General features: G+C 36.0%; 1 protein-coding gene across 2 annotated transcripts in view; it reads left to right on the forward strand.

Annotated features, from left to right (window-relative positions):
• RFX3 (regulatory factor X3) overlaps positions 1–27,596 on the forward strand; it is a gene marked incomplete at its 3' end in the record, with an annotated part of 289,919 nt that overhangs the window by 205,897 nt on the left and 56,426 nt on the right. For both annotated transcript variants that reach the window (XM_080671371.1, XM_080671370.1), the window contains exons 5-7: positions 8,093–8,167; positions 15,570–15,751; positions 19,878–19,997. In XM_080671371.1, coding sequence (XP_080527497.1) covers positions 8,093–8,167; positions 15,570–15,751; positions 19,878–19,997 — 377 coding nt within the window. The remainder of the gene's footprint in view (positions 1–8,092; positions 8,168–15,569; positions 15,752–19,877; positions 19,998–27,596) is intronic.

A 27,596-nucleotide genomic window follows, 5' to 3' on the forward strand; every position in this document is an offset into this window, starting at 1 on the left:
ATTAAATTCCTTAATGCAGAGCATTCAAAGTTTGGGGGCCACAACCTACAATGAGAAATATCTTTACATTGTGACCCAGTGTTCGTATACATATATGCATGCATACATTTATGAGTATATATTTATATATATACTGGTATGTGACTATATATATATGTCCATGAACATTCATATACAGATGATTGAAACCAAAGTTCCATGAAACAATACTTTACCCATACTGTGTGGAAGGACCTCTGATTATTTTCTTCTCCATTTGACATCTTTAATTTTTAAAACATGCTTGTCAGGACCCACATAATTGATTTCATAATTCACAAATAGGTTGCACTTTTCATTCTGAAAGGAATGCCCTGGACAAATTGAAGAGGAGATCAAAGCATTCGCAATACATATTGGAGAGACCTGGCTGCAGACTCTCCATTGCTTTGTTGTTGTTTTGCATTCGTAACAAGTGCCAGATGATTCTAACAACTTTCTAGGACCAAACTTTAAAAAAACCTGTGTTACAGTGATTATACAGACTAAATGCAAAGTGAAAGTGTTCTTTGCTTTGGTGCTCCTGGTTGAAGTGCTTCCTGTAGAAATTTTCCCCCCTCCTCGCACCGCCCCCGCCCCCCCCCTCCCCCCCCCCCCCCACACACACTTATACTTCCCAGGGGAGGCTGCCATTTGTAACAGGAAGAAGGGTAGTGACTACAAGCTCATGTCAGCAATCACAGATACCCTTTCTGAACAGAAGCTGCCAAATAGAAATATTTCTGTCTTACTTGAGATCTCAGATGCAAAGTAAATGGAAAGTCTTAGCATTTAGGTGAGAAATTACCCAAAAGGAAATTTTCAGTCTTAAGTGTATTTTCTTCATTGATTTCTCCAAAGCATTTGCTGCTCTAAGAAAGTGGTAACTGGTGAGGTTAACAGAGTAACCTGTATTAATAAGAAAATGCAGCATTATACATTAAGGATGTATTTTATGATGATTAAAATTTAACTATCCAAGTCATTTTGTTGCCTTGATCACTTTGAAATCATTTTAAAATTATGCTTATCAATCCTATTTAAACCCTTTCCTATTAGAAAGTAAATCTTGTTTGTTAGTAGTAAACCATTTAGCAAATATTAATTTTACAAGCCACTCTTCAGAAGATCGTTTTATTAAAACCATGTGCGGTATTTCCACTTGATTTACATTCATATTATATTTGTATAAAACGAAAATGATGTTGAATTTAGAGAAATAAATATTGGATTCCAATCTTATAGTTAATACCTATGTGATCTAAAGAAAGTCCCTCAATTTCAGAGAGCCTTACTTTTCCAACCTGTGGAAAGGAAATCATATTGTTTGCCTTTCCTATTTTACAAAGTTGCTGTGCAGATCAAATGAGAAAGGCTTTATAAAGCATCAAGCATATAGCATTACTTCTATTTTTAAATTGCCTTAATAGTTTTAGAACGGAAATTGTTTTTACCATGAAACCAATTTTAATTATAATGGTAGTTGAATACATCAATCTTGACCTTTAGTATTTAAAAAAGATTAAAGAGCCATTTCAGAGTCAAGAGAAATATGCCTTGACCTATAAAGACAATGAATAAAATGATATAATTGTTCTTTTCCTTCTGTCTTATTAGCATGTAATGGAATGGCTGGTCAGTATTTACATTAAGAGAAACTGCTAATTGTCCACATATATGATATTCTGTTTGGACCGTTGCATAGATTTACATAAATGTGTTTCTAAGGATCTTCCAGAAAGGACCAATTATTTTTTAACCCTCACTTGAGGATATGTTTTTCATTGATTTAGAGAGACAGGAAGGGAGAGGGAAAGAGACAGACAGACAGACAGACAGACAATGTGAGAGAGAAACATCCATCAGTTGCCCCCCACACATGCCCTGAACTGGAATTGAACCCCCAACTTGGGTATGTGTTCTGACGAGGGATCGAACCCACAACCCTTTGGTGCATGGGACAGTGCTCCAACTACTGAGCCATTGCGGTCAGGCAAGACCTATTTTCCTAAGCAGTCATGTGCCCATAGTGCCTGGGATGGTTATGTTTCTTACTTGCTCTTTCACATAGGAAATTTCTAAGTCCCACCCACTCCAATAATCTCAGTGCTCTGTAAGCTTATTTTTTCAGGTTAAACATGTCATCTCAAATGGAGCATCCCACCATCAGATCTCAGAGAAGTTGCCATAGCTTCTTATCTGATTATGAGGCAATAGTGCAGTATCATCATGAACCCGTCTAAACTCCCAAGGGCCATTTATCCTCGCATGAGGTAATCGTGGATAGGATGTATATATCTTTGGCAACTCAGTCTTAGGATGATTATTTATTAAGAGAGACAACTGAATGCTATAGCTTAGTTCAGAGAATTGACTTAAAAAAAAAAACAAAAAAACAGTAACCCAAGATATAATCATAGTCCGGGAAGCTTAATTAGTTTAAAGAGAAAATGGAAAATATTTATTTACCATGCCAACTTTTTAATTGTAAAAAAACAACCATGAATCCTTTAGTCATAAAAAATGTACTATTAAATAGAAAAGGGCAAAAGGACTTCTTTAAAAAAACGAAAAGAATCTAAGGAAAAGATTAGATAGATAGATAGATAGATAGATAGATAGATAGATAGAAAGATAGATAGATAGATAGAATGGAGCAACACTCAGCAAGACAGATATCACTGAGGCCTCAAATTAGTCTTTCAGGTTGCCACAGGGCCTCCTGCTAATCTGATTATAATAGTTTGCAGGAGAGTTGAAATTTCAATAACAGAATGATCAGTATTCTTGGAATAAAAATCATGCAGCAGAGAAATGAACAGGAAAACATTTTAGAATCTATTCATGTCAATGTGTTTGATAGGTGTATTTGAAATGTTATAATCGCACAGTAATAGAATAAAGATTCTTGTGTTCATTTCAAGTAAAATTAAGGCACTGCCAAGTTTTCTGCCTCAAATTTCCCACCTTTAAATCTGTAATTCAAAAATACATTTTTATTCACTCCTTCTTTTCACTGCTACCTTTACCATAGCTTCCAAGGTGGTTTTCCTGTCTCTAGATTCTTACCCTCCCCACATCAATATAAAAAGTGATATATCAGATTTTTTTTTCCTTTCTAAAAGCTTTCCAACAGTGTTTTATTCCCTTAAAAAAAAACACACAACTTGATTTTTTAATTGAAGTTGTTTTAGTTAAAGATCTAAGTTGCCTATCCTTAAAGTAACTTGATCCTTCAGCCAATTTTACTCTTCCTTGAATTTACATCCTGCCATCTAATCTCTGTGCCTTTCTTCATTCTGCCTAAAATGTTCACCAGCGGGCCCCTATTGGAATGCCAGGCATTTTCAGTCGTGTGCTAAAGAACCACCTTACTTACCCGTGCTCTCTCTTTAACCATACCATCAAGAAGTAATTCTCCTCCTTCCCTCCCTATGTATTCTAGTAATACTTATTTAATTCATTCTGCTTCCCTTTAATCCTTCAGGGGAGAGAAAGTGAAAGAGATGTTCCTTATATATGCATAGATACACTGTGTCCCTCTTACCACTTAGGTGGTGATGTGTTGTAATCTGGTTGACAGGGCTGTTTTAAATATCTTTGCAAACATTTCTGTCTTCCTCCTCCCCTCACTCCCTCCCTCTGTTTCTCCATATCTCTCTATCGCTTTATCTCTCACTCCACATTCACACTCACACACAGAGCTAACACTGCACCTTGTATACAAATGGGGTTTTATGTTCATTGAAATGGAATGAAATTCTACTAGTCTGATGAAGTTCCCATTATTGTAGCAAGCACCATAAATTGTTTTATACTGGGGTAGGGGGAGTTATTTTTATTGTGGAAAAAACAACAACCCTACATATTTCTTGAATTTGAATCACTTTTAAATTCTAGCTAGCTGATAATCTAGTAATTTAATCATTTTTATTATATGAAACTATGGTGATATAGTATCTTTGTTGAGATTAGAAACATTTCCTTAGAGGATATATGAGAATATCATGATGGACATTTGGAATATTACAGCTGATTAATCCTCCATAACTGTATGTCAAATATTTGCCTCATTTTTACTCTTCTTCCCTGATTTTACATTGTTCCTCTAACTTCTCTTTGCCTTCACTTTCCATAACACATTCCTATGGATGTTAATCTCTTCTCATACTCTTGTCCTCTGGAAGATTATATTCAAACATTTATTGGGTACATTTCAGACTTACACATTTTAACCTTTCAACTGCCAGAGCGTTGTCTGTTATACCTAATAAAACCCTTCTGACTTTATCGGAAATCTAGAGGCCTGGTGCACGGAAGTTGTGCACTTGGTATGTGTGGGGGTGGGGGGGTCCTCAGCCCAGCCTGAGCCCTCTCGCAGTCCAGGAGCCCTTGAGGGTTGTCCGACTGACGGCTAGCGAGCCTAAGCCATCAGTCCGACATCCTCAGCGCTGCCGCTGAGGCAGGAGAGGCTCCCGCCACCACGGATGCGCTCGCCAGCCATGAGCCCGGCTTCTGGCTGAGCGGCGCTCCCCCTGTGGGAGTGCACTGACCACCAGGGGGCAGCTCCTGCATTGAGCATCTGCCCCCTGGTGGTCAGTGCGCATCATAGCGACCGGTTGTTCTGCTGTTCGGTCGATTTGCATATTAGTCTTTTATTATATAGGATGGACGTTTTCAGACATCCCACGCTTCCCTTAAAACCTTAATGACATTTCTTCATTCCTGACTCCTACGTACCAATAACTAGTTCCAACCTGTTATTTCAGCCTTACTTCTCAGCACTCCCATATATCACACCCTACAAACCAGACTCCTCGACATTTCCCAAACTGTGTTTCCTGCCTCCCAGCTTTATTGAGTCCATTCTTCCTTGCTACAGTGCCCTATCCCCCACTTCTGAAAGTTCTCCATCTTTTAAAGCATTGAGTTCTGAATTTGAGGAGTCTATAAACTCTAAGAAAATGAATCTAAAATTTTGTAGACTGTTCTTATACATTTTTCTAAGTAGAGAGGTCATAGTTTCTATCACATCCTCAGAAGCAGACTAAGACTCCCTCAAAAGTTAATGAATAAAGAAGTTTTCATTTTCTTCTACATGTCTGAACTACTCTTTCATTTTTGACACATATGGCTTTGTTTGTTTAATTACACATTTGTACATACATATGCCATACCCTGTATCTCTTGCCAGATTATAATATCCTTAGGTTGTGAATTTTTTATCCCGTTCCCTGCACACTGTGTTATATATGATGGGTACACAGTCACTGTGTAATAAATCTTTTTTAAAAATAGATCAGGGTTATGATCCTTTCATGAGATAATAATTCTCTTTGATGTTTTCATTTAATAAATATGATAAATACATGTTAAGTATTTTTGTATGCTTTTCAGAAATTCTTATCTTAGCTAGGTGGTCACTAAATGTTCTGGCCTCTTCTGGGACTAATTAATGCCTCAGAGAACTCATGGGTATTTAGATCCTGTGAGCTTCCAAATGGGTCCCAGTGGGTCCTCTGCTTCAGTCCACCTTTATTTCTTGCTTGTCCTATCTTTCCATGTTTCCTCCTTCTGCTCCTTGCCTCTCCAAACTCAGCATGGGCCTAAGTCAGTTAGGGCAGAATATTTCTACGTCCAAAAGAAGTAGTCCATTTTTTAAAAATACATTTTTATTGATTGCAGAGAGGGAGGAAAGGGAGAGGTAGAAACATCAATCATCAGAAAGAATCATTGATCGGCTGCCTCCTGTACACCCCACACTGGGGATTGAGCCCACAACCCAGGCATGTGCCCAGCCGTGACCTCCTAGTTCACAAGTCTATGCTTAACCACTGAGCCACGGCAGAAAGAGTCCATTTTTAAATCTGTATTACAGAGGGATACAAGGAACCAAAATTCTCAAGGTCCAAATAATTCTAGAAAGTCGGCATATCTCTAGGGAGCCCAGTTTGAACCAAGGTATTTTCTGGACTTTATGACTCCTCCAAAGCTCTTCAAAAGCTGACCTGAAATGAGAGGGACACCTCCTAATAACCTGGCCCTCTACAGGTGTCTGGAAGTCTGAGACCGCTGTAGAGTAGCAACTTAGCAATAGAAGCAGATCATCTAACTTCTTTTCTTCAGAAAAATAAGTGCTCTTTTATCCAATTTTAAATTACTGATTAATAAACCCAGACATGGATTTCTCCCTTATTGTTGCTGAGCTATTATATTTCTGATAGTTTTGACCTTTCATCTAAATGTATAAAATTATACGATACAGATCATATTATTTTAATTTAGTACACTAAAATCTAACCTCAAAATTTTCTCCCTCAAACTCACATGAAACTAAGTATTTTGGCAAATTAATGTTTTGGGCAAATGCTTCCTAGAAGTGATTAAAAGTTATTTCAGCTTTTAAAAAATGTTTTCTCTTTTAAAAGAAGAGCATTTATTGATGCCCTTTTAAGAGATCCTTAATAATTTTACAGTACAACATTTCAATAAAATGCTTGTTTATTCATTAAATTTCTGTTACTCCTTCTGTATTGTATCGTTTCACTTGTGCAATGTCACTTTCTTCAGGTTATTCTTAAGTATTAATGATAAACTGCATTAACATCCCATTTGGCAGAAAGAAATGTTTTAGAAGCCAGTTTACTTAATCTTGTGATCTAAAATATGTTAACAATAGAATAAGATACAGTATTATATCTTACGATTTAATAAAAGTATTTTAAGAATACTTTTTTTATAATTTCTAACCTAACATTCTCCCTCAATATTACATTTCATTAACTTTAGGTAAGAAGAAGAAGAACCAGTCACTTTGAAAATAATATAAAATAAAATTAAAATGATTAAGTCTCATGTTTAGGAGAAAATTATATATATTTGAGACTGAATGTCTGTATATAAAGTATTCCACCACAAAGAAATTTGAAATTTGAAAAAAAAACACTTTGATATGAATATTGCCATCCTTTCTCTTTTTTTTGTGGTGGGAGTTGGAAGTTTATTAACATTTCAAGACATCATTAATTTCCATAACCAATGGAAATATAAATAAGTTGTCTTTAAAGCATTAAATATTTTTATAACTACTTATATTGATTTGTTTATTTGATCAGATGGTAAAAATAATATGAATTTTTTCTCTTAAATAATATGTGATTTTCATTTAACTTTAGTTAATATTGTTAATATAACCTCATAACCAAATACAGAGTGTTCAGAACCAAATTATAGCACATGCTTTATAGTAGGAGCTGATGGATAGATATTTTTAAATATGAGGTTATTGGGAGCACATCTCCTATCATTGACACCTGCTACTTAATTAAGGTGTCAGATTGCTCGTGTGCTGAGATTACATGGAATAAAACCGTCTGTGGCTGTCCCTTTTCTTTTTTGGCTCTGAATTACTTTTCTCTTCTATGTTCCATTTCTTCTGACATTTCTAATAGCTCTTCCTCACCACCACATCCTGAAGCATAACGTAAGCACCCTGATTACATCTTAATGTCTGTTCATACTAATGACCCTCCACTTCCAAATTCTAATACAGGGTTAAGAGAGGGGTGGATAGATTTAGTAGTTTTTGAACATTAATGAAGGTGTCTTCACACATTTGCATTAAAATATTAATGCACGTTAAACAAAATCTGCACCATAATTTTTCTTTTATGAGAGAATAGAACAGAAATTAAATACTCTTCAGGTGGGAGACAATTTAGAAAAGGTGCTTCCAGTCCCACATCTTGATTTATGAAAGTCAAGAATATTTTCTCATCGCTGGAAAAATCCATTGGGGTTCCTGCTCCTCTGGTCTCCATTCTGATTATAATTAGAGAATGTTAAAAAAAAAAAAAGGTTTAGTTTTGTAATTGGGCTTATTATTGGTGTGCATATATTTATTTTATTCTCTGGGGGTAGGGGAAGATGGTGGACACACAGTTCTGATGAGGTATTCATTTGCCACCATTCAAGGAGAAATTGAACTTTAAAAGTCTATCAAAAATTCTCTGGTGAGCCTTTTGTTACTATCTTGTCTTGAGCCCTTTTTTTTTTTAATGACATCTATTATCAGATTGAAATGGCGATTGAGACGCTGCAAAAGTCTGACGGTCTGTCCACTCACAGAAGCTCTCTTCTCAACAGCCATGTAAGTTGCCTCTTCATGTAAACTAATCTCTTGCTTGTTCTGCATGTGTTGCTTGCTTCTAAATGCTTGTTTTATTTATTTACTTATTTATTTTGCTTCTTAACCTTCCTTTCTCAGCCCCTATGATCTCTGTATCACTTAATGACTATTTTGTACAGTGGAATATCTAAAAAGTAGAGTCCCAAGTATATCGCTTGACTAGGTTTTTGTACTGTTTTGATACAAATATAACATTTCCAAGTTAATAACAAGCTGCTGTTTTATTTGTAAAATGTAATTTAATGGGAATATTAAACATTTAAACTTTTCTATTTTAATATTTATTTACTATGAAGCAAATGTTTATCTGCATCTACCTCTGTCTGAGACAGAGATACGATTATGTCTACTTGTATGTCCAGTAATATTCTTTAAGTGGAAAAAAGATTATTAATGCCAAACCCAATGGAAAACTGTTTGAAAATGACTTGCTTATCAGAGAGACTATGTAAGATGGGCAGGAAGCAGCTGCTTAGAGAAGCTCAGGGACTAAAACCTAAAGAAAAAGGAAACTGGCCCAAAAGAAGAAGTGAGGCTGTAGATAAGCCATAAATTGCTAATACTTGAGACAAAACAGGAATAGTGTTACTATTTCTCGAAGCTTTTAACTGTTACCTGATGCAGCAGCACTACAACACTGGTAAGTGCAAGAGGAGTGATGATAGTTTTCTGCAGCTGTAAACATTGTCATCTAATGTTCAGATTTTGGGGAACCAATGAAAATGCTTGATTAGAAATTATTTTGTTACCGTGATTTCTGACTAGTAAGTAAAAAGACCTATGAATTAAGTGTTTTAGATAGATTTTCTGCTAAATTAATATCAACGTCAATAGAGTAAGAATTAGTTTTCCCTCCCAACTGACATGTATATTCTTAAATTTAGAGATAAGTTATTATGATTTTTTAAAAAATTTCTTCATATTTCATGACTGAAAAGTCCAAAATTACCCAAATGAAATTTTAGAAATATAATTATTCTTTTAGTAAACCTAAAACCTTTGGATAATAGAAAAGGAAATTTCAGAAATACCATTATTCTTTCAGTAAACCTGAAACCTATGGTGCAGAAAATGTTTTCACTATGCTTTTTAAAGATTTGAATTTTAAGATTTAAATTTTATATTCCAACACAACACTAAATACTATGTATTTACACAGTTGTTTTTGGATGACGTATTTTGTCTTGTTTCTTTTCCAAGAGGAAGGATCATAGCAAATAAAAACTTTTAGCCAACTTTGAGAATGCCTGCAATTTTTTGTGAAAATTTTAGCTATAACTTTTACTATAACATACTTTTGACCCTTCTTTTAGAAATACTTTAAGGAATATAATTTTTTTCCTTTTCTGAAAATTTGTATGCAATGTGTCATTTTTTAATAGGTTTCTTAAGTATGTCCTTTTTGTGTTAGCATGAGTCTGTGGTTGTGGGTAAAGACTGATTTATTGTGTTATTATGAATATATGTGTGTTTTTTTTGGGGGGGGTAGTGACTAACTGGTGTTTGTGGTTTGAAAATGGCACGTGAAACTGTTGTTCGATTTGAGTCAAAATATCCAGGTACTCAAGGAAAAAAAAACACTAATGTTTCCAGTTATCTTTTTTGAAAGTCCAGAAATCTAAGTTGTGCTTTGATATTCAATTCGCATTTCATTTTCATTTCAGGTATATCGTTTAGTAAGTTATATGTTTAATTTTAACTTAGTATTTTCATGAACAATAATGTGGGCATAAGAATTTTTGTATAATTTTATTTGTTGATTTCTTAGAAACTTTTCAAATAGGTTTGGTTTTTTTGAAATTATTATTTTCTTCTAGAATCTATGAAGTAATATTTAGTGTTAATAAATGTGCGAATTAAGTTGCATAAACAACAGTTAACTGTTTGTTATGCTTTGGCTTCATTCTTTTTATTACCAAGCATGACAAATCTTCCAAACTGTTTACAGCTGCCAGAGTCATTTCAGTATGTAGAAAGAGTGGGCGTAAATGTTGCTAATGCAGTAATAATCTTTCTCTAGATGTCCTGATTCATTTTATTACACTTCTGAAGTACAGTTACATTCATTTAAAAGCACATTTATAGACAAGTCTTTAGAAATCAAATGATTCTACAGATGGTCTATAAAGAATAGAGAAAGGATCAGTGTTTCTGCTGACCAGTCAGGTTTCCTTTCTCCCTGAGCCCAGAAGACCCTGTTGTCTTTCTGTTCTTAGAAAGTTAGTAATGCTCCTAATTCTTGTTAGATTTATCTAACCACCAGAGTAAACTACTGCATGCATTCTAGTTGAAAATCACCGGCTAAGGATATTTTAAATTCTGTTAACCTAATTGGTGATTTTCAGTTGTGTAGAAAAATTTTAGTAGAGAGGTATTTTTAAAATGAAATATTGTTAATAGAATCTGTTAGTTGTCTCACTGCACAGGACTGATGTAGAATTATTTGACGTTTGTGGGATTCTTTGAAGAAGACAAGAATTCATCTTTATGGTAATAGTTCTCTGATCAGTTTCTACAAAGGGTCAATTTCATTAGACAAAAAGTTAAGAGACATTATCGATAATTTGTGTCCCATATTTATCAGTTTCTAAAGGAGGATCTTAATCATGATTTCTTAACTCAAAGTTTGTCGTCGTTCTATTTTGGAATATGGACCTGAACAGATTTCCTATTTTCTGTTCATGCACTTGATTATTCATACGAATTCAGAAAATTCTTATTAGGGTTAAATCAGAAATAATGCCCTCTCAGAAAAAATCCAACTTGATTTTCATCTTTCTGCACATGAGACGATAGAGTGGGGTATTCAATTTTGTATCCCTTTTCAGCATATTCTGGAGAGTCTTGAGTACTGCTGCTCTACTTTTATAATTATGTTGTTATCATCCAACTTGAAATGCATGTCTGACTTGTCTGTTTTATACTCTTTATGATGTCACACCTGTGACTGAGTACAGTTATACCAAACGCCATGTTTTATTCTATTAACAATAATAGTATAATTACATTTATTTCATGAGTAGCATCTTATAGACAAACAGAAAGCATGTACTGATAAGTGAAAATTCCAAGAGTGTAAGGGTTTTATCCACTGATGCATCCCCAGTGTCTAGAACAGTGCCTGGTACACAGTAGATGCTCATTAAGTATTTGCTAAATGAATGAATGAATGTAAGAATCAAGTAGTAGAAGGGAACAGGCCTTATTTTACCTTCAGTATTCTAAGTACATTTACCAATCATGTGTACATTTATTTGGGAAGTTATATATGCACTAGAGGCCTGGTGCACGAAATTCATCCACTGGGGTGGGGGGGAGGGGGGATCCCTCAGCCTGGCCTGTGCAGGTTAGGCCTAAGCTGGCAGTCGGACATCCCTCTTGCAATCTGGGATCCCTCGCTCCTTACCGCCTGCCTGCTCGCTGCTCCTTACTGCTCAGCTCACTGCTCCTTAGCACTACCGCAGAGGCGGGAGAGGCTCCTGCCACCACTGCCGCACTTGCCAGCCGTGAGCCCGGCTTCTGGCTGAGCAGCGCTCCCCCTGTGGGAGCGCACTGACCACCAGGGGGCAGCTCCTGCGTTGAGCATCTGCCCCCTGGTGGTCTGTGCACATCCCCCTTGGCTTTGATTTTCTGAAGGATTAGATTGTTTGGAAAAGAAGCAATGGTCTACTTTTAAACTGATGTTGGCACAAGGGTAAATGATAGAGTGATCATATATTCGAAATTAGTGCACTGGTAGGGTCCCTAGCGGCTGCCAGCTGCTGGCCAGGGCCTCCCTCCCTTCCCCCAGCTGGGCCTGACCCCTGGTTGAACTCCTGGACGAACTCCCGGTCGAGGGGACAATTTGCATACTACGCTTTTATTATATAGGATTGTTTTGTTTTCCAGTGTGCTTTATTGGGTGTATGTGTGAATATTGTTGGTAGAGAGGTCTTATCCCTGCTCACCATTTGAGTGAGAGAATATATGATCACTCTATCATTTACCTCTGTGCCACCATCAGATTAAAAGTAGACCATTGCTTCTTTTCCATACAATCTAATCCTTCAGAAAATCAAAGCCAAGGGTGATATCATTTATCTCCATGTTTTTAGAATGGTACTTTTAATTTCACTTTTTACATCAGTCTGTTAGTATAAAATTTTTTATTTGAATGTTTTTATTTCTAAATTTTTTGTATAAGAAGATGTTACAGGTAAATGATGCATAGTCTGTCTAAATCAAATTAAAATATTGTAATTCTCTTCATTGAAAACTTTATTTATACTCCTTCTCTGTTGTAATTAATATAAATTGGCCTTTAATTGTTTAGATAGTATTCAATTTGTGATATTTCATACCATAAATTTGAATGTAGAAAAGTTCTTAAGTTAATTGTTCCCAATTTTCACATAATGTTCTTTAGCATGTGCATTTTTTAAAAATTCCATTTAAAGTGCATAAAAGACTTTAGACATTAATTTTATACCCTTTTCACAATCTAGCAAATAATTATTTCATGACTTTTACTGGTTTTAGCTACTGAAATATATTGAACTCAAAGCAAAACTTTATTTTATTCTCACTCTCCTTTGACTTTGCTGTGCCGTGAATCTAAGTTATGGTAGGAATAAGACTTATAAAATGTATATCATCAGTGAACTGAACTTAAAATGAATCCTAATGTATAAGAATTCATCTGGGGGGAAAATGCTAAATGTTACATTTAGGTGTTAATTGGAGAATGCAAGATGTATTTTTTTTTAATTTGTCAATCAGTATTTCCCTTTGGGAAAAAATAGGACCTATTCACCTTCCTTAATCTACCCTTGATTAATATAGGTTAAATGTAAAGGTTGAAAGATGCAATTATCTTGGTTTCCACCCCTACAGGAATTTATGTTAGTTCATTAGTAGGGTAATCAGCTTTTAAAGATAAAGGTTAAAAGTTTCTATGGTATTTTGTGGGTTTTCAAAATCACAAGTGTAAATAAATACTTTATAAAACACCTTATAAAAAGAATAAAAGAAATAGTAATAGTTTAGTTCTAAAGCATTTAATGTTAAAGATATTGAATGTTAGTGTCAAAATACATTTCATTAAACACAATACCCAAGGAAAAAATATATCTTACAGCAGGTATCAAATTATCCTTGGGCAGTGCATGAAGTGTTTGCCTTTATGTTGTACTTAACTGCCAAGTTTATCTTACAGTAAAATTAATCCTTTCTTATAATGTGTTTTAGACTCAAATGTCTGATTTACAGTTTCATCACTGTCAAAACTTTAAGGTTAAATAGCGGCATGTAGAACACAAATTATAATTCCCAGATAAATCTCAAGAGTTATCTGGTGGGACCTAAACCAGTCTCCAGGTACACAGTTGAGTTTGCAGGGGCACTACCCCGAGGTGTTACAGCTATTGGCAGGCTTCCTCGCTGGAACAGCCATGGCTACAGCACAGCCACCACCATCCTTCAGGGCTTTTACTTCCACTTGACTTCCTTCTGCTTTTCCAAAGTGATTCCAGGCCTCTGGCAAGGACTAAAATTCCTCCTCCGGCAAACAAGGGGCAGGGAATAAGATGTAGCTTTGCTGCCAAAATTACAGGTACCAGAATACCCACTCTTGAGGAATTTTTCAACCAACTAATCACACACACATATTATACACATATGTAAGTATATGTATACATGTTTATGTATGCACACACACTCATATGTATTACAAATAAATTCGGATTTTTAAAAAAACTTGGTTTAGAAATGAAGAATCTCTAAAAAAGTAAGCCCTTATAAAAAGAACATCAGTTTGCAGAACAGTTCACTATTTTTGACTTGTTTAGCCATTGCAGAGGACCACATAGCCAATCCAATAAAAGCTTTATTTTCTCTAAATTATTCATTGAATGTGACTAATATCAGTTAAACTTCCGAGTATTTTAAAGTCAACTTTTGCTGTAATTATCGCACTTATGTGAAAATTTTTCTTTATTTAAAAATGGTCTGACTAACTTTATTAACATACCTTTAGACTCAAAATATTTTATATTGAACTTTAATTTTTGTACTATATTTCACTTTTATAAGACAATTTATGATAAAACCCTCAAATACTTTATTGAATTTGCTTTTTCAAATTCTTTAAAAAAAATTTGTCTACAAGATCATTTTCTTGATCATGAGAAATTAGTAAACTCTCATTTTTAGATATTTATCTTTACTGTCATATAATTAATATTAAAAGAAAAATAACTAGTAAATAGTTAAGGCTGTGTACAGAAATATTCCATTGACTTGCATGTAAAATATCAACTCTTTGGCATACTTCTTATAATTGGCGTGGAAATTTTGATGAGACAAGTAATGTGAAATATTTGCTGCCTTTGTGGAAATAACACCTGGTATGTTAATGATCAGGAAATGTTGGAAACCAGACTCAACTACTGAGATAATATATGACTTTAAGGAAGTCATTTAAATCTATTTTAGTTCTCCTTTTGTAAATAAACAAATTAATCATTTAATTTTTCTAATATTAAAACTCAATAATACATACCTAACTTAGATTTTCTAAAATTTTCTTGCTCATTCTATACTTTAAAGATTTTTTTTAAAATATACACAGGGCAACATAAAACTTTAAACTGAGAAAATATTGCTTTACCAACTACATTATGAAAATTTCCAAAATTATGAAAAAGCAACATAGTTTTAAGGTAGAAAAATTTAAATGATTCCTTTTCTTTACATATAAATTTTTAGCCAAAATCTAGTGAGTTTCTTTCCTTCTGGGGAAGAAATGACTGACTTTTTTTCCTTTTTGATTATAGAATTCTGTCTCAGTAGTTAATACCATCATTGTAGTACCTTGTGTAGGTAAATTAGATAAGTAATTAGGATTGTTTTAAATGAATAGAACCTTAATATAAAAACTCATACAAGGAAGCCTGCTGTTCATGTGTTATAACAAGCCAACTGTAACAACATAAGTGCCATACTGCTAGGTTTGGAACATAATTTGTTCTGTAACAATTACAAATTATTTTTTAGACCAGTTAATGGGATTCTTAGAATTCCCTGAAGTGGTGTTTTTCTCCAAAATAGCAATACAGGAAAAAAATTTTCTTTCTACATGTGTTTGGATGTTTGTAGGAATGGAGATGGCCTGAGGTCATAAGGGATGTACAGCTATTTACATTTCTGAGAGTTTTCAAAGTCAGATTACACTGCCCTCTGAATTACAACAGTTTACCCTATTACAAGGCTTGATGACAATCCAAGTATTTCTGTATATTGCACTTTCAGATATTGTATTTTGTCTTGTAGACCTTCCTGTAAATCGTCTGGTTTCTCCATGTTGACTCTGTCTTGTTTACACTAGCTCCAGTGGCTGTTGGACAATTACGAGACAGCAGAAGGAGTGAGCCTTCCCAGAAGCACTCTATACAACCACTACCTGCGACACTGTCAGGAACACAAACTGGACCCGGTCAATGCTGCTTCTTTTGGAAAATTAATAAGGTCCATTTTTATGGGACTACGAACCAGGAGATTGGGAACTAGGTTAGTATTGAAAAATAAGATCACAAATTAACCTCTCTTTTTCAAACTACAGTCTTTCAGTATATTGCTTGAGCTAAAGTACTTGATTACAGATACCAACATATAAAGAAAAAATACAGAATGACCTCAGTTTATAAACCCCCACAGGGAAAGGGAAGGTCATTACTCAATAAATACTACCAAACCACTGAGTCATCATCCTGAACATCAACTGAGCAAAGCTTTCAGAAGAGCTGGTTCTCCAATCACATAGGAAGTGGCAAACAAGCCTGTTAATGCAAGATTCGCTTGATGCTTTAAAAGTTAGTATGTATCACTGTCTTCTCTTTTGGAACATAACCATACTAAAGATGATGAATAAAGTAACATATTAAATGGAAAACTCTCTATCTCTTGACTCTTGAAAAATTACATTGAAATGTCTGGAGTAAGAAATTCAAGCTGAGTTTTTCTCATGTCATTTCTGGAGAGCAATTAAAAATCATTTGGTGAACTTGAAAAATATGGGTGTTTTAAGCCCTGAATAATGACATGGTCCTGATTAATCTCATTTTAGCCTTTTTAAATTCTTGATTGTGAAACCATACATGTATGGAAGTAAAAAAAATATGGTTTCGTTTTATTGCATGGATGCCAATAATGTGAAGAAGACTCTTAGTTTTTCTGTTTACTTCCTTGTCAAAATATGATAGAAATAATACTTAGAACTGTGGGGCTTCATTTTAATTTTTTTTTTTTTTTTGCATGACACAAATTTTAAATTTTATTGTACTTTTTATAGGACCATTAAATACTGCTGGGCTCTATACCCAGAGTTTTGGGATGCAGACCTGTAAGGGTGAGATTATACAGTGAGCAACTCACATTTAGGGGCTGCCCAAGGAAACCAGGGACCGATAACCTAGTTGCAATTGTTGGAAAAACCTGTTCGGGACTGTACCGAGTTTCCTTGGTTGTTGTCAGCAATTGCTCCTTGACTAGCCTTTACCAGGAGAAATAGCAACAAGACAGCTTAAATTTTTGGCTGGTGACAATTGATGGTGGATCACAGGCAGGAAACCTGACTGGTGGCTGAACAGTGGATTGTAAAAGTCTAGAGGCAGAATGGTTATTTCATGTCTTAAACCCTTTCTCCAAACTACTTCCTAGATGCTTTCCTTAAGCAGGGTCATTTTTACTTTTTTATAATAACACAAATATTTTAAGTAGCTGGGCAGAAAGACATGGATTTCTTTATTTCCTAAATCTTACAGAAATTCATATTAAATAGTATAAAAATAAAGGTGCTACATTAGATGATCTACCTTTAATTAGTTTCAAGTCACAGTTTCATAGTATCCTAATAAAGGGTTTTTATTAATATTCTTCATAAAATAAAGAGTCTTAGTAATTGACATTATAAATTTATACTGAAAAGAGGGTTGTGTCAGTTTTATTAGATTTATAAGTTTTGTATGTATTCAGAGTGTGAATCATTTCTTTCTGTTGCATTTCAAGTGAACTATTTCTGTTGCTTTCAGATTGCTGGGGGTTTATTTTTCTCATAAGTGTATTTTCTTCTATGTATACTGGTTTTCAGTCCCTTGAAAAAAACCTTTTGTTTCTTGAGTATTTCCCCCACCACCATGCCCCCCCACCCCAGAAATCATTGTTTGGGACCTAACCTCTTATCTCCTAGCTAATGGCTCAGTAGTTAAGCATCCTGTGCCAATATTTTGAAACTCTGGGCTTTATTCAACATTCTAAAGCTCTATTGTGCTTCTTTTGTTAGTGAAAGGGATTTCAATGGATCCTATTTTGAAGCTCCATTCAAATCTTAAAACACATCTTTAAAATAGAAAGTGACAAAATTAGGGTTGTTTGGGTTTGTGATTGAGTAGAATCCATACTCTATAAGTACATATTGCAATATTGCAGCATTTACTTTCTGGTATTCTTTTTTCCCTGTTCTCACTGTGTAACAATTATGTCTTCTGTTCCTTTTAAAATTGTTATATAGTATTTATAATTAAGGATGGAAAGCACAGCCCAGAAGAATAAGGAGAAAAGAAATCCTGTGGGGAAAGTTTAAACAAATGCTGTGTTATGAAGATAGCAGAGCCTCTCACATAGAAAAACTGACAATGGTAGGAGTCACAGTACTGAGTCTTTCTACCAGGGAAACTGAATTAACTCTACTTTCTACCTCTAAACCAGAAAGAAAATCCATATAAATCATGACACAAATTAACTCAGTTTTTTAAAGCAAACTGTATGTGGAACTTTTATTTATCCAGTGATAAAATTAACTGGTGAATTCATTCAAACCAGAACCAGACATTTTCTCAAGTTTTAGAACTAGCTAAGAAGTAAATGAAATCACCATGTTTCTAAACAAAGGCAACTGAAAAAGTGCCATTTGTAGACCCCATTTACAAATTAAGTTTGATCCAAGACCATGGGATGTGCTGACCTGCCCCATGGCCAATGCAAAGGAAAGAACCACCTCCCCCACCCCAACCCAAACAAGTGCTCATTTGTAAGAAACTAAAAAGAAACTGGACACTTCATCTGCTTTGTGGTCACACAAGAGAGACACCATTTCACACTGTAGCCCTGTCATTGGCTGTATCCCCTGGTTAACGTCTGCTGCTTCTCACCCTGCCACGCCTCCTTGTCATTCTCCACTTTGTACAGAGAACACTACTAATTGGGTTTGTATTTTTTGGTTTTGTTTTTTGCTCTATTCTGTAGAGGGTTTTGGAGACATACTATAATCTCTGCTAGTGGAAAGCTTTCTGTAGAGGCATTAGGTTTCCACACTGGTTCATTTTGCAGAAACTTTATAGGTACTCAGATGCCCTACATTTTTTAAAAACTAGCAATATTATTTATATAGCAAGATTTTAATGTTTTTTCATATATTTAGGGCTCATCTAAAATATGTTCTTTAATTTTGGAAGTAAAATTCTGTTTTGTTTGGTTATCATTGTTGAACTTTAAAAAATTAACCATAATTCAATGATATCCATTGTCATGTATATTTCATGTTGAAATTCTCCCACAACTTTTATTTACTTATTTTTCTATTTTATTTTTTGATTGAATTCATTGAGGTGAGATTGGTTAATAAAATTATATAGGTTTCAGGTGTACAATTCGATAATACATCAACTGTACATTGTGCTGTTTTTATATAAAATATTTAATTCACACTCTCGCTGCATTTCTTGTTATAAATGAAAGAAAAAATTGAAAGAGTACTGATGTCTTGCTATATATAGGCTTATGAAAAACTATTTTCTCTTTGTAAAAATTCACATATTTAAAATGTTATATTTGCAAGAATTTCACATTTCATTTAGAACTGAACTTTGTCATTTCTAATAACAAATATGGTCTTTCTCCTGACCGTGGGTAATGGTGACATTTTTATTCCAGGTGGAAATTTGCCATTTTCACAGAGAAATTTCCCCATGTCTGTTGTGACACATCTTATTCAGCCTGCAAAACTAATATAAATCCATAAAAACAGAGGCTAATAAAATGTTTCAAAATGAGTCAATGCATGCTTCTTTTTAGGCTTCAAAATATTAAATATAATAGACTTCTGTACAACATCTTGCATCAGTGAAGTTATCTTCATCATCCCTGCAGTAATAGAACTTGAAAAATGTAGAATTTACTAGTACCTAAGAAAGGTAGAATTACGATTTTTTTCTGTTGGTTCTGTATAACCTTTTTATTATAAATTATTCTTTAGTGCTCAATCCTTTATCCTGTTAATAAATTTTTGTTGGTCAGAATTTTTTTCTCACTATTACCTTTCTAAATTAAATTTAAAACATAAATTTTAAAATAAAAATGTAGCTTAAATGGAATAAGTGGACTATTTAACAATATTTAAGAGAAAGTTTATAAGGACTTTTTGGGGGGCCTTGAACAAGTGGATTTAGAATCTTATTATGATTCCCCAAATGTATTCACCATCAAAATATAAAAGTATCCAGAACACATCACAAATATATAACATTAATATGCTGCTTTTATATATTTTTCCAAGCGAGAAGTTATTGGACATCCTATATGATTAATACAGGTTTGACTGACTTTTTGTGTCTCTAATGTTTGTTGTTCTTTTATGAAGAGGAAACTCCAAGTACCATTACTATGGGATTCGTGTCAAGCCAGATTCCCCTCTCAATCGTCTGCAAGAAGACATGCAGTATATGGCTATGAGGCAACAACCCATGCAACAGAAACAAAGGTAGACTCTGCAATTGTCATTGACATGTCAAAGCTATGTGTTTCTTCAGATGTTCGGTCTCCTTTTCTTTCTGAACAAATAGAACAAATATATGTGTGAAAGAATGTCACCATTGTTGGCATGCTTTCACGACAGACAGTTCTCAGATATGATTTAGAATTTTATTCATCCTGCCTATTTTCCAAATATTTCAAAATTACTTATCAGTCAGCCTGTTTGGCCCCTTTTAAGTTAAATGTGCTATCCCAAGCTGTTCAGACAGGGGAACTAAACACAAGCATAAAAAACATACCCAAGAAAATACCAACTGGAGAAATGCGTTTCATATTCATGAGTTTGTTACCTGCTATTCTGCACATCCCTCGAGCCATTCCTTTTGACACAGTATAAATTCTTTCAGAATGTTTGGGGCTTCTTGTACTTTATTTGAATCCAACTTTCATAGATGTAGAATTGTAGGTATTAGAGCTGTAAGAAAGCTCAAGCATTCATGGGTGGGTGGGTGGGTGGATGGATGGATGGATGGATGGATGGATGGATGGATGGAACCATTGATCTTAGAATTGAAGATACCTCAGTCTAGTCTGGCCCCACAGCCTTGTGACAATCAAAGCACTAATAGTCCTATTTTTCAGTTAAGTCTCAGATCAAATGGTTTATACAAGCCCATGATGCTGTTATATAGCTGAGGTCCTTCTAGTCTCATGTGGCTTATATTACAGTTTGGAGTAAATACAATGAAAGATCTCTCTCTCTCTTTCTCTCTCTCTCTCTCTATCTCTCTCTCTCTCCCCCCCCCCACCCTAGTGTAGTACAGCTGTGGCAGTAGTTATAATTTATCTTTACAATTGAGCATGCAGAATTAGGTAGCAGAAAGTCTACACATAGGTAATCAGATAATCTGCATCATTCTGCCTAATCCATTGATCTGCGATGATTAGTTCCTTAGCCATCAGAAGTATTAGCTCTAAGTCATTGCTGGAGAAAGAATATATCACACAGGAGTTCCTTGTCTATTTAGACAGAAAGTACTAATTGAGTCCCTCCTATTACCAAGCTCTGAAATCAGAGAGAAGTCACAGCCCTTACCTTTGAGGAGTTAAGAAATTAGTTGGGGAGGCACATGTTTGCTTGTTTGTTGTTTTTTTGGTTTTTTGTTGTTGTTGCTGTTGTTGTTTAAGTAATGCAGTATGAGAAGTACTAAAATAAAGCTTTGATCAAGGACCTATTGGAATACAGAGTAATTTTTATCAAATTCTCGGAGATGTAGGACTAGGAAATTTCATAGAGAAAGTGCTATTTGAGTAGGGATTTAGAGGAATCAGAAAGAGAGGAACATTCAGGCAGAGGGAATAATGTAAACAAAAGTATAGAGGGACAAAGTTCACTATGTCTGTTAAATGCTCTGATTTGGTGAGGTTGGCATTGCAGAAGAAGAATTGAGAAGGTTTAATAGTTTAGTGGGAAATGAGATTTAAAACGTAGTTTGGATCTGAGATTAAAGGAATTAGTTGTATATGAAGTTAAGTTTGTTCTTTTTACAGAATGTAGCTTTGAAGTTGTATAAGGCTTTGAAGCAAAACAATGAAACTTTCAGATTTTTTTTCCAGAGAGATGACTTTTTGGTTTTAGGATAGACATATGTAATGGGAAGAGACTAGAGGTAAAATGGTTTTAACACAGTCATAGTTTCTAGTGCAAGTGTCCCAAACTGAAGAGTCAGGACAAGATTGGATATGATGTGAAGATACCTCAAGGGATTTAGATTTTTAATTCACAGATTCTGAACTGTATTTTTTAAGTTGCTGATCCTTATGTTTTGAGGTATATTTCACGAAAGATATTAAGAAGGGCTCTGAAAAAAATAATAAAATAAATCATAGGACACTAACACATAATGTGTTTGGAGATGGAGTTTGTATGAAAGTAACAAAGTGTTATTGTCTTGGGTTATGATTTTTTTCCACCTGTTATGGCAATATTTATAGCTTTTAATTTATGAGGTCTCTGCACTCACGTATAGCAGCACTACATAGTGGAGGTGATGGTACAATAAAGAAAAAAAAGTTTGATTCAAAATTAACACATGCTTAAACTTAAATATAAAAAAAGCTTAATGAATTGCACCTAAGACAGCAGATGCCAATTTCTTCCTGTGATATAACTGCAAAAAAATCCTACCAAGCAAGTTTTCATGGAAATGGAAGCCTTTAAGATACATTTTTTTTAAAGCCTGGGTTAGGGAAGCAAGACCTAGGATTTACAAAGGTCTCTTAATTAAAAGGTTCCAGGGATGTGAAGGTTAACAAGTCATATGAACTCTACAATCACAGTATAGTAGTAAATGTTTTTTTTTTAGAATTAGATATAATATGGATGTATTTAAGAAGTGATGTAAAACTTTTAGTAATATTAATAAATTGTGCCAACTTTAGTTAGTTTTTACTTTCTCATGAAATAAGAATATTAGAGAACCAAGGAAATCCTAAAATTTCCTTTAATTTTTTTTAATTACAAAAGTTTTGGATTATAGACAGTTGCTCCTGGAATGGTGTCTAGCTAACTGATTGCAGAGTTAGTGTTATCAACTTCATGGACTCCTCATTGGATTAGCAGTACAGAGGGAGATATCCCTTGTGTCTGAAGGATTCTATCAACTGGCAGCATCAATAGACCTGAAGTGAAGGCAGATTGCCCATTGAGCAGAAACACTTGGATGGGAGAGGAGAGGTTTTCTCCCTAAGTCTGAATGTAGGCATAAGAGTATTTGTTGTAAACAGTGGGAAAGAGCATGTCATTTGTTTTATGGCTTAAAATAAGATGATTTCAAAACTCAAATGATTCCATTGAATATATTAAAATTCATATCAGAAGAGATTGCCATTCTCCTGTTAAAATACAAGCAACATAGTATTCAATATCCTATCTAAGAGTAACATGCAAATTAACCACCACTCTGCTACACCCACAAGCCACGCCCACCACCCAATCAGGAGCAAGTATGCAAATTAACCCAACCAAGATGGCTGTGGCCACGGAGCGAGCAGGAGGCTTGGGTTTCCCCGGCAATGGAGGAAGCCAAGCTTTCCACACACCCTGGCCGGCCTAGGCCTCTACTCAAGGCTACAAACTTTCAATTATAGAAGATAAATAAATCCCAACAAAAATGGCGGCAGCCACGGAGCTGGAGAGAGCAGGAAGCTTGAGTTGCCCCTGGCAATGGAGGAAGCCAAGCTTTCTGCACACCCTGGCGGCTCTAGGCCTGCACTCAAGGCTACAAAGTTTCAATTATACAAGATAAATAAATCCCAAGAAAAATGGCTGTGGCCACAGAGTAAGCAGGAGGCTTGGCTCTGCTCAAGTCTACAAAGTTTCAATTATAGAAGATAAATAAATCCCAGATACCAGAGCCTCTGCTTGGGTTGCCAGGGGGCATGGCTGGCCTGCAAACCACCACAGGCCCCTCGCCCAGGCTGCCCCATGCCCCAAGGGAACCCCGACCCTGATCCGGGATACCCTTCAGGGCAAACCAGCTAGCACCCACCTGTGCACCAAGCCTCTATCCTAACTAATAAAAGAGTAATATGCAAATTGACCATCACTCCAACACACAAGATGGCTGCCCCCATGTGGACACAAGATAGCTGCCACAAGATGGCCAGCAGGGTAGGGCAGTTGGGAGGGCCGAGGCCTGCGAGGGAGGGCAGTTATGGGCAATCAGGCCAGCAGGGGAGGGCAGTTAGGGGTGACCAGGATGGCAGAGGAGGGAAGTTGGGGGTAACCGGGCCTGCAGGGAAGGGCAGTTGCAGGGGACCCAGGCCTGCAGGGGAGAGCAGTTGGGGGGGGACCAGGCCTGCAGGGGAGGGCAGTTAGGGGTGACCAGGCCTGCAGGGGAGAGCAGTTAGGGGTGACCAGGCTTGCAGGGGAGGGCAGTTAGGGGCAAACAGGCTGGCAGGGGAGCAGTTAGGCATCAATCAGGCTGGCAGGGGAGTGGTTAGGGGGTGATCAGGCTGGCAGGCAGAAGCAGTTAGGGGCAATCAGGAAGGCAGGTGAGCAGTTGGGAGCCAGCAGTCCTGGATTGTGAGAGGGATGTCCGACTGCCCATTTAGGCCTGATCCTACCAGGATCGGGCCTAAACAGGCAGTTGGACATCCCTCAAGGGGTCCCAGATTGGAGAGGGTGCAGGCTGGGCTGAGGGACACACCCCCCCATGCACGAATTTCGTGCACCGGGCCTCCAGTCCTATATAATAAAAGGCTAATATGCAAATCAACTGAACAGCGGAACAACCAGTCACTATGATGCACACTGACCACCAGAGGACAGATGCTCAATGCAGGAGCTGCCCCCTGGTGGTCAGTGCACTCCCACAGGGGGAGTGCCACTCAACCAGAAGCTGGGCTCACGGCTGGCAAGCACAGCAGCGGTGGGAGGAGCCTCTCCCGCCTCCGGGGCAGTGCTAAGGATGTCCAGCTGACATCCTAAGCCATCATTTGGATATCCCCCAAGGGCTCCTGGACTATGAGAGGGTGCAGGCTTGGCTGAGGAACCCCACTCCTCCAGAGTGCACGAATTCCATGCACTGGGCCTCTAGTTTTGGAATATTCAAATTGTTTAAGTGCCTCAAGATTTATTGTATTCATCTATATGTGCACATCTTCCATAGTAGAAATACATGTTTCATGTATTATTATATTAAGAAAATTCAAGTATATGCAGTGATTATTTTGTCAAATAAAAGGGAAGTTTTAGAAGTCATTTTTCTGATAAGTTTGGAATAGTAGTTGTAGCAGAAATATTGATCTGATTGCTGTTTTGTATACCTTTATAATTGTTAGATCTCCTTTACATATGGTATTTCACTTGACTTTTTGATAAGGTAGTAAAGGGAAATTTCACTTATCTACAAATCAGATTTCCAGCAACACAACCATAAGGAACATAGCCATGAGTAAAGAAATAAATGGAAATAGCTTCTGATTGAAAAAACAGGTGTCACAGAGCCTGTAGTGTAGCTTAATTGAGACGATAAAGCCATTCTCAAGCTATTTACCTAAAATATAGAAGCAGATTAGAGCCCACTTGATTCACATGAAATCGTGAGATACAAAAGCAGGCAAGAGGAAATATAAGTAGACAGGGGTCTTCTATTTGCCTTGGGTTATTCAACACAGCAGGCTGCACTCCAGTAGGTCCTTTGAGTATCACTCTAGTGACTAGAATCTAGTCTAACACAGTTAAATAACTGGCTAATTGACGGAATTATAGGTGATCAAGAAGAAGTAAAGTACCCTGGTTAAAGAAACAGAAGACTGTATAATAGTTGTTGTTTTTTAATACCTTCTGCCGAAAATATTATATATGAAAATAACTTACATGCCACATGTGGTAATCTTTAGTTTCCAAGGGAATTCACCCATAAATTATTGTCTACCATAATTCATACAATAAATAAATTAGGTTATTATGGAGATCAGTAATTTTCAGATCTAAAAACTAAGTAAAAATGTTTGTTGCAGTTTTGTTTTTAATATTTAAAAGAAGCACGTAGAGGGTGTTGACACATACATTTTAGTTTTTCTTCCAAATCCCTGCAGCAAAAGTGGTGGAATAGAGCCAAGTGCTTTTGACAATGTGCTTGGCTGTGTTTGATCCCATAGCCTTCCTCAAAATATTTAAACTGTAGTTATCATTCCTTCAACAAATACTTAACAACCAACAGTTGCATACCAAATATGCCCATCACATCTCAAAGAGATATCACAGAATAATAGAATGTTCTTAGAGCTGGATGGAAGAGATCACCTAGTCCAACTCATCTTCTTGCTGAGAAAACTGAAGTCTATAAAGGGTAGACAACTTATCCAAGGTCATAGAGCAATCAGGACTAGAACCCAGTCCTCTTGTCTTTATTCTTAGGTGAAGTCCACCCTTCAAGGGTTAAGATAACCCAAACAGAAATGTACACATGTAATAAAATGTTTGCATATATAATAAAGGGGAAGAAAATCACACTTTAGTATGTCCTAAATATGTGAGGGAATATGTCATTTCCTCACTCTTCATGTAGTCTCTCCACAGGAATTAGATCCTGTGAAAAAAGGAACATTTGTGGCACTGGGGTGAGGGAAGGGGGGCTAGAGGCCTATTAGAAAGATGGTACAACAGGGCTACTTTTGCTTTGGCTGTAGACATATGTGAAAGCATACATGTTTCTCAGGAGAGAGTGAGGACTAGAACCTTGGTTATTAGAAGACCTTTCTTCATCTAGTTTTCATAGACAAGTGAGAAGATCTCTGTATTTAACATTGGGAAGTATGTGTTCGAGTACAGGCTGCTTTGACACTTCTGCAGAGTGTTGACGGAGCTTCACTGAAACTCGATGTCTTCATCTGCTAAATGGGAATTAATAATAGACTACCTCACAGAAGGCTTTGAAGTTCAAGTGAAAAAAAGTATATAAAGTGTTCTTATAACTGGAAAAATGCAAGTGTTAGATAAGTATTAATTGCTATTATCATTATTATACTGGTGCCCTAGAGCAAAATATTTCTTTAAGAATAAGGCTGTTTTGGATAAGAATGAAGCCTGGCAATTGGGCAAGTGTGGTTTCCATTTCTTTATACCTCTAGGCCAGTGGTTTTCAACTTTGATTGATGTAAATAGTTTACAATTCCTTTCCTAAACTATGAATTCCCTGAAGTCCCTTCAGAGTTAGCACCTACGGCTGGTAAATGGCTCTGAGGCAGCTGAGGGTGGCAGGAGTTTTCAGCAGGAAGATGATCAGTGCCTGTTCATTTGGCTTTTGGAGACAAATAAGGAATCTCAGCTTGTAGATATTTAATGTTCACTGTGCCACTGAAGCACTCCGTAATGTGAAGATATTTTCCATTGAAGACAGGAGAATCACAATTCAGTAACTGTTAACTATAGTAACTAATGTAAAGTTTGATAATATTAATGAAAGTCACCACTTATTCTTCTATGAGCATTTATTGAACATTTGAAATGTTCTGCAATAAGCATTTCGTATGCATGAGTTTGTTTGGCAATTACATCGCTATTTACTGTTAAGGATATTGAGACCCACTTAATTTTGCTATATGCAAGAACCTCACTGATTTATTTTTTTCCTGGATAAAGCCTCAGATACCCTTCTTTGTTTTTGTTGCTGTCTTGCCATTAGGTGGAGTCAGGTTGTTATTCTCCAAATAAAGGAGTGGAGGCATCTATCTAGAATCAGTTTAACAGAAGGGCTCAGCTATAGATAAAAGAGCTGTCATGAAAGTGTCATGCATATTTGTAACAAGACTAAATCAGTTCTATACAGTTAAATTATCCATGCTAAGAGGAGTCAGTGAAGAAATTCATGAAATAAGAGAACCCTGTCTGCCTCTTTGCACATTTCATCCTCAGCACCTAAGAGAGCACTGAGCATATTGTCAAATATGTGTTAAATGAACGAATGATCCACAGCTTCCATTTTAGCCAATAGCTTCAGCCTCCTTTCCCCACCTCTCCCAAATGTTTTCCTAGAACTGCTACAATTAATACTACTACCCCATTGAATTTAAATTTTTCCTTCTTCCTTTGCCCAAT

The sequence above is a fragment of the Plecotus auritus genome, assembly GCF_963455305.1.
Source record: "Plecotus auritus genome assembly, chromosome: 5".
Taxonomy (NCBI): Eukaryota; Metazoa; Chordata; class Mammalia; order Chiroptera; family Vespertilionidae; genus Plecotus; species Plecotus auritus.